The 12040-nt window shown below is 33.4% G+C and overlaps 1 protein-coding gene across 1 annotated transcript in view; it reads right to left on the bottom strand.

Annotated features, from left to right (window-relative positions):
- LOC107447172 (nuclear pore complex protein DDB_G0274915) overlaps positions 1–12040 on the bottom strand; it is a 54277-nt gene that overhangs the window by 7488 nt on the left and 34749 nt on the right. Inside the window, exons 2-3 of the mRNA XM_016062027.3 lie at positions 7434–9573; positions 2335–2567 (exon numbers count right to left, since the gene is read on the bottom strand). Coding sequence (XP_015917513.2) covers positions 2335–2567; positions 7434–9573 — 2373 coding nt within the window. The remainder of the gene's footprint in view (positions 1–2334; positions 2568–7433; positions 9574–12040) is intronic.

Raw genomic sequence — 12040 nt, forward strand, 5'->3', positions numbered from 1 at the left:
TCCTATTTCGCAGCTTAAAATTGCATCGGCACTAATGGTTTAGCATATTTGAGAGCACCCCCCTCAAACCATTGAGTCCTAAACGTGAAGATCTGATCATCAGTTCAAAAGTTATTCAGGGTGGTTCGTATTTTTATTTTGTGATCTGTACTTTGCCGGAAAGCATACCGATTTTAGGTTTCTTTCAAACTTACAATGCTTATTAGAAAAATTCTTTTGGATTAATAGTTAACCTAATAACCTAAAGTTTAATAGTTAACCTATAACCTAAAGTTCAAAGAGCAGTATAAGAGTTTATAATAAGGTAAAAATGAATGAAATATATTCTTTACAAACCATAGCTAAATCGATCAAAATTACAATGAATTTGAATAATTTTCTTTGTAGCACGCACTAACTTGATGAAAGTCTTAATTAGTTCAAGTTATTTATGAAGAAAAAATTAAAAGGTACAATTCAAACTCGATTTCTGAGGTAACTAACTGAAAGAGAAAATTCTACGAATGCGTAAATTATGATTTAAAGAGAAGTACTGTGTGAAGATACAGAGAGATACTTTTCTAAGTTGGTTCTTTGTATTTCATGTTTTTTCCTGGACTTCTATACAAAACCTTCGGGGTACTGAGGGTATTACTTTAGACATTTGACCCCCCCCCCCTCAAGACGTCGGCGACTTGTTTTATAGCTACCGGGGTCGGTACCCCCTGAAGACGTCGGCTTCGGTGGTCATATTTTTGTTTTTATTTACTTCGTTTCCTTTATTACTACATTTATCCTTTTTGTGAAATTTCTGCTGCTTTTACGCGCGTTTTTTTTCATACACGTTTTAATAATTTAGATTTCAAAAATTTTTTTGCTTTCTTTTAGAACATGTTAAATTATAATTCAGAGCATTTTAGAAATTGACCTTACATAAGGTACTGATAACAAAATATTTCTTTCTTATTTTAATTTTAAAATTCTCTTAGTTTAAAATTTACAAAATGAAGTGTGTGTTCTAAAACTATAACCGACCATTAAAAGTTTTGAAACCCATAAAGAGAAGTTTTACTGAAAATACTGGATAATCAATTTCAGGAAATCTTCTTCGTTAATAGCGAAACTGTTACTTGGGAAATGCTCCGAGAGAAAATTTCGTCAAAGAGAAAAAAATTATTATCTTCACTTATTTGAGGATACAAATTTCGTCAAAAGATGCACCATATCGAATTTGGAAATACAACGTTTAATAAGAAGTGAGTGTATGAATACCATGGTATTGTCTGGAATATAAACCTAGAATACTGCTTGACAAGTGAGACTGCAAAATCCTGTATCATCCTGTCATTCAGTGCAAACGGATTAAAATCAAGTAATAAAAAATATCGATGAACTTGCAGAATGCACTGAGATAAAATACGAGTAAGGAAGCAATTTCGTCAAATCTGCGAGAATTCGCATTTCATTTCAATTTCATAATAACATAAATGTTAAAAGTAACAAAATACAGCTCAGCGATTGCTGGAAATATAATAGAACATACCTAAATATATTTTTTCTTAAGTCTCTTACCCTGGAGGTAAATTTTTGAAACGGAGATAATTAAAAAGCCAGCCGTGTGGCTCTGAGGGTAGAGCGTTCACCTACCAATGAGGTGAACCAGTTTAAAATCCCAACAATGGCTGGTTATTACGAATTCCGCACCTGGCTTGCACCGACCACAGTGCTGATTTAAAATATCCTCAGTAGTAGACGGATCCTGTGTTAGAATCCCCTTGCCGGCAGGCTAACCGTAGGAGGTTTTCGTGGTTTTCCTCTCTATGTAACGCAAATGCGGGTTAGTTCCATCCTCCATGAAGGCAAATTTCTCCCAATACTTGATCCAAAAGTTCCCTTGTCTTCTGGATCTGGTTCAAAATTACAAGGCTACGAAATTGAACATTAACAGTCGCAAACCCAAAAATTGAGTCGGCGGTTCAACGACGGATAAAATACATTTTAAAAAGCTATGGGTATGACATTTTAGTGAGTTTTAGAAATTTAAGATTGCATAATAAAATAGTTTCAACTACTTTTTCATGCATTTAAAGAAAAAGAATTGGTTTAATTGAAAATGCCACTGAATAGATAAGCCGGATTTCTTAAAGATCATAAATGTAATTTAACTTGTTCATTCACTGGAATTTTCAATCATAGGATCAAGATCCCATCACATTTTATTTCAATTTTATTTCATCGGTGATAAAAATGTCACGGTATGTTAACATTTAAGCTAAACCTTTCTGAAAGACAGAAACTTCACTTATACAGCTATTTAACATAAAACCTAGTGAGCTAATTAGAGATAAATGATACTTTATGTATTTCTTTAATCCTTTCTTGAAATGCATCGTCGGATTCAGGTTCCCGATGAGCAGTGATTACTTCCGTTTCCTTAGAAGATTGGTGATCGATATTGGACTTGTCTGATCCGTCGAAAGCAAACGGATCGTAGGCTTCGGTGTACTCATACACATAAGGATTTTCCGTTTGCCGGGCAACATAGATGGACACGTCTTCTGGTAGATGCAGAGCAGCTCTGTCGCTTCCTAAAATGAGAATGTTATTTTTTAGTAGATAATTACAGGAGAGATGAAATACCTTTGTTTTAGTAACTATTTGGATCCCTGTACCTGGCGCAGTTCAAGAGTTACGACATACGGGTAACAGTCTGTGATTGGCTAAGAATCAAATTTAACCGAAAAGAAATGAAACAAACGAAGAAGAAGGATCTGTATAAATTTTTCATAAAAATGACGATTGGATTTGGAGGCCGTGGTGGCTCAGGGGATAGAGCGTTTGCCTTCCAATGAGGTAAACGGGGTTCGAATCCCACCAAAGGCTGGTCGATACGAATTCCGCGCCGACTCACACTGACCACAGTACTGACGTAAAATATCCTCAGTGATAGAATGATCATGGATTAGAGTCCCTTTGCCGTCAGGCTAAACGTGGGAAGTTTTCGTGGTTTCCCTTTCCGTGTAAAGCAAATGTGGGTTAGTTCCATCATGAAGTCCTCCCCGAAGACAAATGTCTCTAAATATTTGACCCAGGAGTTCCCTCGTCTTCTGGACTGGATTTAAAATTTCAATGCTACGGAGTTGAACATTAGTAGTAGTAAACCCATAGATAGGGTCGGCTGTTTAACGACGACGGGTATAATATGAAATAAAAATTGGATTTGCAGTTTGAGTATCACTAAGTTTTGACAATTCATAACGTAAAAAATCAGTTCTCCCCGAGAGTTGTTTCACAGTGACGATGGGCCGTGCGGGGAAAAAATAGTTCCCGTCCACGCATAGACAGGAAAGTAGAAAACTATACTGAAGAAGACGCCGGGAATACTAATGGGGAACTATTGATTAATTTTGAGGAAAAAATGATTTTTGCCCAACACGATTTTCAAATTTCATTTTTTTTCTACATCAAAAATTTTAAATTTTATTTTTAAATTATTAGGAAATGTAATGTATATGAAGACATTACATTAAAATTATAATGTAAAACGACATTCATGTATACTTTTATTTTTACGATTCTTATAATTTCTGAAAATTTTCAAACCGTGAAATTCGTTTTTCTCAGAATCAGCGTTCATGGACCTAAACCGTTTTCCCTCCTTGATCTTCAATTGCATAATTTGTTTTAAATATTTGGAGTGGCAACAATGGAAATGAAACCAAATTGAAACAAATAACGTCGTACATGTGTTAGGAAAGTACAAATTAAAAACATGACCTGACAACTTTTGCGAATTAAAAAATGTTCATGTATCCTTCTAAATTTTGTTTTTTAAATATTTTGCTTGTTTAGCTCAGTGATTTTAATGCTAATGAATAAATTAATTCGTTGACAAAACGTTTAATATAAAATAAAACATTTATAAACGTATTTCTTAAAATGTAAGGTTGTTATGGATTTTAATTTTTACCTACTTAGAGATTACGACGACATTTGTTTTCTCAGAAAATATCAGGACCCTTCAAAGATTTTGGGACAAAGAATACAAGTAATAATTATAGATTGAGAATTGTTTTATGAAAAGAGTATTTAATTAGTATAAAATTAAAATGGAGGCCTAACAAAAATTATAGATATGTATTTCTTTTTTTGCCTCAAAAATTAATCTTAGCTATTGAAAATATCAATTATCCACAAAAGTAATGTCAAGTACTACATATTTTGTAAAATATTTTTAAAACTCTATAATAGCTTTATATTTAGCACTTACGTCAAATTATTTAATGCAATGTATCATACGCCAAATGAAGAGTTATTTTTTTAACACTAGATTGCCTAAGGAAGTCATTTTGACTGCTTTTAATTTCAATAAAACAATGATGTATACAATACGACACAATTTCTTAGAATTTCGTGACTTTTTGAACAACATATAATTTTTTTATTGTTTATATTTACTAATAACTTGTTACGTAACTGTAAATAGTATAAAAAATGTTAAAAATTAATTCTAAACAAAGTTATTGACGCATTCACAATCTAGTCAATTTGACTGTTTTTCGCCAATATAGGCATATACTAATTTTCCGTCTTTCTAGTGTTAAGCAATACAGTCTCTGGCCAAATTATTAGACGCACTTTAAGATTTTATGCAAAATCTTAATTATCAGGTGATACTATTCAGCTTTATTGTTTTCACGCGACTGAAACCGGTTTGCACTCGTTTACGCTCATGTATCAATTGGTTAAATTCGACGATGTATAATATATATTAGACGATATATTATATAAATATAGAATATTTATTACATCAGGTATTATATTAGTATATTATAATAATTAGACCAAATTATTAGACTTGTGGGGAGAGTAGTTATCGACCATGTCAACCTTCATCTATGAAAAGGTACCCCAACATAGAGTCGAGTTAACATGTCTTATATACTAGTGAATTGTAGTTGTAATTTTTGTAGTGGTAGATACGCCACAGTACTCTCCCACCAGAATTATATCTGTGATAGAATTCGATGAATGGATGCCACTAGTTGATTCATTGCTGTTTTGTGCGAAGCCGGGAGAGCTGTATTAAGATCACCGTATTTTTGAGTGCTGAATGTGAGAGGTGCATTAACTTCACGGTCTTAGTCGCTCCTGTGTTGCCTTTAGCAGTCGAGTGTATGCGGGCCGACGTTGTGTGCTCGAGACTGAGTAGCAACAGTGCGAGGAGGTGGATAATGTTGCAGTCACAAGTAGCAAGTCAACTATTCAATGTGGACCATCCAACGAAGTAGGCGTTTTTGCCAAGGTAGGCGTGTTCACATCACGTCCTGGTCACCAATGTGGGGAGAGTAGTTATCGACCATGTCAACCTTCATCTATGAAAAGGTACCCCAACATAGAGTCGAGTTAACATGTCTTATATACTAGTGAATTGTAGTTGTAATTTTTGTAGTGGTAGATACGCCACAGACTCACTGCAGTTTCTTAATAATTACATGTTTTGGACGAGTTTATCTGCAATATTTTTATATTTAAACATACGTGTAATGGGTTTTTATTCAGGATATTTTTCACATACCTCTTATTTGCATTTATTTTTAACGTATTTCATTACAATGTTAACCAATTGATACACGAACGTAAGCAAGTGCAAACCGGTTTCAGTCGCGTAAAAACAATAAAGTTGTATGGTTTCACCTGATAATTAAGATTTTACATCGAATCTTAAAGTGCGTCTAATAATTTGACTGTACGTTAGTTTTCTTCCTAAAAAGATTTTTCTAGTAAAAAAATTCGCTAGCGTTGTAAAAAGAAGTTTTATTTTTCTGTTTAAATGGCTGAATCAGTTCTTAAATATTTTATGCGTACTTAGTATAGCTTGGCGTATCTTCTAAATGGTAGAAAATGAAACAAAACGTAGCATTGATTCAGTTAATATGATTTCAAAGCAAAATTTGAGGGAAACTCCACCAAAATGTGGTAAACGACTCCGATATCTTTCTCTTTCGAAGAGCAGACATATTTTTCTTTCCATTCTGGAAAATGGTAAACCTGCTTATTATGTAGAGCTTATTTTTATGTACTATGTTAGCTTTTATGCAGTTATTCTCCCTCTACGGTAAATAACGATATATTATATAAATATAGAACGATATATTATATAAATATCTCCACTTTATACTATGATACCTAACTAAAACAAAACTCAATGGCACGACAGCCCATAGAAACAAATAGTTTTTTTTAACTTGTCCAATTGTTGTAATTTTGTAAGAATGAAACAGCTTGAAAACCTGAGGGCACAAGGTGTGAACATTGTTACTACGAGTTATCAGACTTTGTCTCCTTCAATTCGTTTTATTGTCTTTAATCGCCTCATTGAAAGCAATAAGCGTCTGAATTGTGTCTTATTGATTACGCATGGATGTTATTTGCTTTTAATGAATCGACTGGAACTTTCCGGACAATCAATATATGTGTCACATAATCTAAACAATAAGTATATGTGTGTTAGTAGTACATTTTGTGCTTACTTTACATAACATAAACTTTAAAAAGTATAATATATTTTTCCTCCAACAACTAAACTTTTAAGTGGCGTATAAATGTAAAATTAGGATTGTTAGAGATATGTAGTAACGTTATCTTTTGTATAGAATTTTCTACGCCTATTTTTATAACTTAATGTGCACAAACCAAAGTATTCCAAGATGTGGCGTCTCAACTATGTAAGAAATTTTAACCCGTGTTGAACTACATTACAGTGCACACTTACTGTAACCTTGACACAGTACTAAGTGCAAACATATTACAGTGCAAATTAAACGGAACTGTTTAGTATATTTTTGAGTCGCAATTGCTCAGGGGATAGAGTGTTCGCCTTCCAATGAGGTGAACCGTGGTTTGATCCCGGCGATAGCTGGTCGATACGAATTCCGCTTGAACCAACCACAGTGCTGACGTGAAATATCCTCAATAGTAGACGGATCATGAGTTAGAGTCCCNTATATATATTTATTTATTTAAGTACCTTTATATTACACTGTGTTTGATGAGAAACCTTATGCTAGATCTTATTATTAAATTGTTTTGAATCTAAGCACTCGAAAACACGTAAAAAAATGTATCCTTCAGAAAATCTCATATAGAAGGGTTTTTAAATTATAAAAGACATTCGTAATATGTTGAATCAAACCTTAACTAGTGTGTTAAATTTATTTGAAAAATAAAAACTGGTTTTATTCCTATCACGATAACTTTATTTTCCGTCTACACATCGAAAGATATAAACGAAATTAAATAATCTCCACACATCGGAGGGATAACGATATAGAAAATGACAGGGTAAAATAGAAAGCAAAGTAAATAACTCTTATGTGTCACCTAAATGCAAATGAGCTATTTTAATAAGAAGACAGGTGTGATACTAATGATTAATATTCATAACCACTTACCCTCCCTTTGTTCATCCTTGCTGGATTTTCCTCCGTTGCCTTCAGCAGATTCTTGACTGAAAGAAGTTGACGATGCGGATTGCGACGAGTCTGAGTGTGAAGGATATCCGTATTTCAAATCACTCTGTAAGCCTGTACTTTGGGGAGCAAACAATTGCTCCGGAGTCATATAACCGGAAGTATGAGATTTCGAATTGTCTTTTTGCACCACAACTTCATATTCAGTGACTTTCTTCTCATCAGGCTGGTAAGGAGAAATTTCGTGTATTGCTGAAGGTTCACTGTGAGACGAAATGGCTACACTTTCATCATTCGAATAAGTAGGGGATTTTAGATTTGCAACTGTGTGCTGATAGGCATAATAGTCGCGAAGATCCTTATTGGTATCGACAGAGGCTAGAGGATCGGTTGGGGAAAATGGTGGTAGTGTAAATTGGGTCTGATCCATGTCTTTGATGTTAATTTGGTTGGACTGCTTGTTAGTGTTCCTAAAAGAATTTACATTTGCATTATTAAATGGAGAATTACCATTGCTGTAAGGGTTATCATAGGTTATACTGCCAGCTCCTTGGGGTATAAAATCATGGTGGGGCACGTTTGATGTTTGCTGCCCGTAAGGGTTGTTTTTTGTTTGAACACCCGAGAATTGATTCTGATTCAAAGAATAATTCGGTTGCCCGTTTGAAAGTGATGAAGAAAAGTCTCCATTTACTGATTGGTAAGAGGAGGATGGTTTAGGTATTGCTGCTGATTGTTGTTGCTGTTGATAATACATTAACATTTGCTGGTAATCGATTGGCGGATTTGGTGTTTTTTGACTTTGACTGTTACTATCAGTTCCGTAATTTCCGTGGTAAGATGATTGACTTGAGGGTGCGTTTTGATGTTCTGTGCCACTATTAAACGAGGAAAGGTTTTCACCGGTTAACAAAGCCTTGACATTCATGAAATCTTGAGGAGTTGGTGGTTTTGTAAATGAGGGCGCACTCTGTGGTTTTTGGCTCGAATGAGAACTCTTTTTTTGCTGATGCTTCATTTGACTAAGAACTGCTCGACCTTCTGGAGTTTGACTTAGCATACCATAAAAACTAGGGTCTTGGTTTAGTAAATCTTCGCTGTAGAGCGGTTTGTTTTGGAAATAATCACTGGTTTGTTGCGGTTGCATTCCAAATTGAGATGAAGTGGATGGAGAATTAGGAAATTGGCTCTCTTGGAGTTGATAATTAGGTGAATAACTTTGAGACGAAGCAAGTGGTGAGACAAAAGGATTTCCTCTATTTCTTGTGGGTTTTGGTGGCGAACTACCAGAATTATACCCAGAGCTATACGGGTTCCTTTGATGGGAATTTAAGTTGCCAGCATTTGGTTTTCTCGATGGTGCTTTAGATCGTTTTTGATTATTTTGGCTCTGTATCTGGGATGTAAACTGCTTATTTTGTTGCATGAATGGTTTATAAATGCGAGGATGAAACGGCAAAACATTTTTCGGATTTACAAACTCTACGTTTGGAGGTATTGAAGCCAATGGTGATTCAAATTTTCCATTGTAGTGAGGGTTTTTAATATTAGGACCTCTTGGGCGCTGATTAGGTTTTCTATTTCTAGGAGGACCACTATTTGGTTTAGGATTGTTTAACCCATTATATTTTCCACTATTCACTCTCTGTGGGTTTTGTACAGAACTTTCCGCTATTGGAGCTTTATATGGTCTAGCGCCTTGTTGTTCCAATTTATAACCTCCTCCTCTAATGTCCAAAGTTACACCTCTCTTTTTAGGATAGCCTTGACCAGTCCGAGGTGGGTAAGAATTAAAATTTGGAGACCGAACATTACTTTTCGTATTCATTGGAGTCGACGCTGCTGCTGATAGTGTTATTTGAGGAAGTACTGGTGATAGGGGATTAGCAAAAGGTAGCATCTGTGGATTTAACGAAGGAAATCCCCCTATGTTCGTAAAAGAGTCATCCCCCATTAAAGAGTAAAGCGAAGAGGCTTGTAAGCTTGGAATATAAGATCCTTGATTGATGCTAAAATCAGTAAGTTGGTCAAAGCTTGAATCAGAGTATCCTCCGAAAGGGTTTAAACGCACGGATTGCGATTGCGCACTTTGCGTCAGTGCAATCACTATAATGCACAACACCTACAACACAAAAACAGAATATTAGTCAAATGAAAAAATACGTTATTATTGATTTAGCATATTGACTGCATAAGAAGCCAATGACCTCATATGATGCTCCGGCATTAAGGTCATCACATGAGACCAACGGCGAGTAACAAATACAAAACTAATGTATAATGCAATGATCAAATGTTCCCTTTTAATTATATTAAACTATAGTACGCAAATACAAAAATAAACTCATATTGACGTCGCGTCAAAGATAAGTAAATTCAGCGTATATGTAAGGTGTTAAACGAATAGTCTATGAACTATTCTAGGTTTGGCAGTTATAATTTTTTTAAAAATATCCACAGCCGCATCATTATTAATCATTATTATTTTTGTAAAGGTTCGAAACTATTATTTAACTATTATTAACAAAAATTTTTTAGTGGCTTTAAAATAATACTAAATTGATTAGGAACTGACCCCTCTATTCAGCGATATTTTTTTTAAAGGTCTATTATTCACATCAAAACTGCGTCCAACAATGTTCACAACTAAGTTCAACAATGTGTAAACAAAGTTCAAAAACTGTACATTTTGAAGAAATTATTATTTCTTTTTATCCTTCATTATAAAATTTTCATTATTTGCTCAATTTCCAGTAGAACAGAAAATTTATAGGAATTTTTTACTTTAATATTATAAAACTTAAATTAATGCATTAGAATAAATAAAATTTTGCAAAATGATAAAAAAAAATATTTTAGTTCGAAGAAAATTTATTATATCGATTGCTAGGTAAATGGGACCTGCATGCCTCAAAATCAATGAATATTTTAATAATCACTAAGATTCAAAATCGATGGTTAAACTATGGTTCATTTTTGTACCAAACATAAACCATTATGAAGCTGTACTATACGATTTCAAAGAAACGGAATTAGAACAAATGTCTCATGAATAGCGTTACTAATTTATTTTGATAGTTTTTTCAAGTAAAAATCTGAAAACATTCTGAAACAAATAGAAAATTCAGAATTTTAGTGATTGGAAGATTAGTGGGACATATATACTCATCCTCATAGAAAGAATTAGATTAAATTTTGATTTGTTTGTATACCAGAAATAAAGCATTCCGAAACAATACAGCACGATTTAAAGAAATCGACATTAAACATATGTTTCATGAGTGACGTAACATATTCTATTTTATAGATTTTTAAAGTAAAAACTTTAAACATTCTGAAACAAATAAAAAAATCATGAATTATAATGGTTGGTAGGTAAGTGGGGCATACATATCCTAGCCTCGTAGAAAGAATTAGATTAAATTTTGATTTGTTTGTATACCAGAAATAAAGCATTCCGAAACAATACAGCACGATTTATAGAAATCGACATTAAACATATGTTTCATGAGTGACGTAACATATTCAATTTTATAGATTTTGTAAAGTAAAAACTTTAAGCATTCTGATACAAATAGAAAATCATGAATTTTAATAGTTGGTAGATAAGTGGGGCATACATATTCCAGCCTCGTAGAAAGAATTAGATTAAATTTTGATTTGTTTGTATACCAGAAATAAGGCATTCCGAAACAATACAGCACGATTTATAGAAATCGACAATAAACATATGTTTCATAAGTGACGTAACATATTCAATTTTATAGATTTTGTAAAGTAAAAACTTTAAGCATTCTGATACAAATAGAAAATCATGAATTTTAATAGTTGGTAGATAAGTGGGGCATACATATTCCAGCCTCGTAGAAGGAATTAGATTAAATTTTGATTTGTTTGTATACCAGAAATAAAGCATTCCGAAAAAATACAGCACGATTTAAAGAAACCGATGTTAAACATCATGAGTGACGTAACAAATTCAATTTGATAGATTCTTCATGTAAAAGCTTTAAACATTCTGAAACAAATAGAAAATCATGAATTTTAGTGGTTGGTAGATATGTGGGACATACATATCCCAGCATCGTATGAAGAATTAGATTAAATTTCGATTTTTTTTTTTTTTTTTTTTTTTTTATTGTATACCGGAAATAAAGCATTTCAAACAATACAGCACGATTTCAAAGTTACAAGTATTAAACAAATGCTTCATGAGTGGCGTTACTAATTTAGTTTGATAGATCTCTCAAGAAAAAAAACACTTAAGTACAGTGAAATAAATAGAAAATTATGATTAATTAAGTAACGATCCAGTTATCGTTACAGTTTTAATGGACACGTGTTCCCTGGAAGGCGTGATTTAATGGTTTCCTACGCAGTCGTTGATCTCTATTTAGGTATATATTTAGGATGGGAATTTCGCCAAATGACCTAAGAATTGGAATAATCGTGCTAATCATTTAAAGCGTTAAATATAATAATTGCAGGTGCGAGAAAGCTGTAGAAATGTAAAGATGACTATTTGTATTAGGAAAGAAATTTTTAGGTCAAATTAGAAATCACGATAATTTGTATATCATTAGTCATTA

Source organism: Parasteatoda tepidariorum, chromosome 10, assembly GCF_043381705.1.
Source record: "Parasteatoda tepidariorum isolate YZ-2023 chromosome 10, CAS_Ptep_4.0, whole genome shotgun sequence".
Lineage (NCBI taxonomy): Eukaryota > Metazoa > Arthropoda > Arachnida > Araneae > Theridiidae > Parasteatoda > Parasteatoda tepidariorum.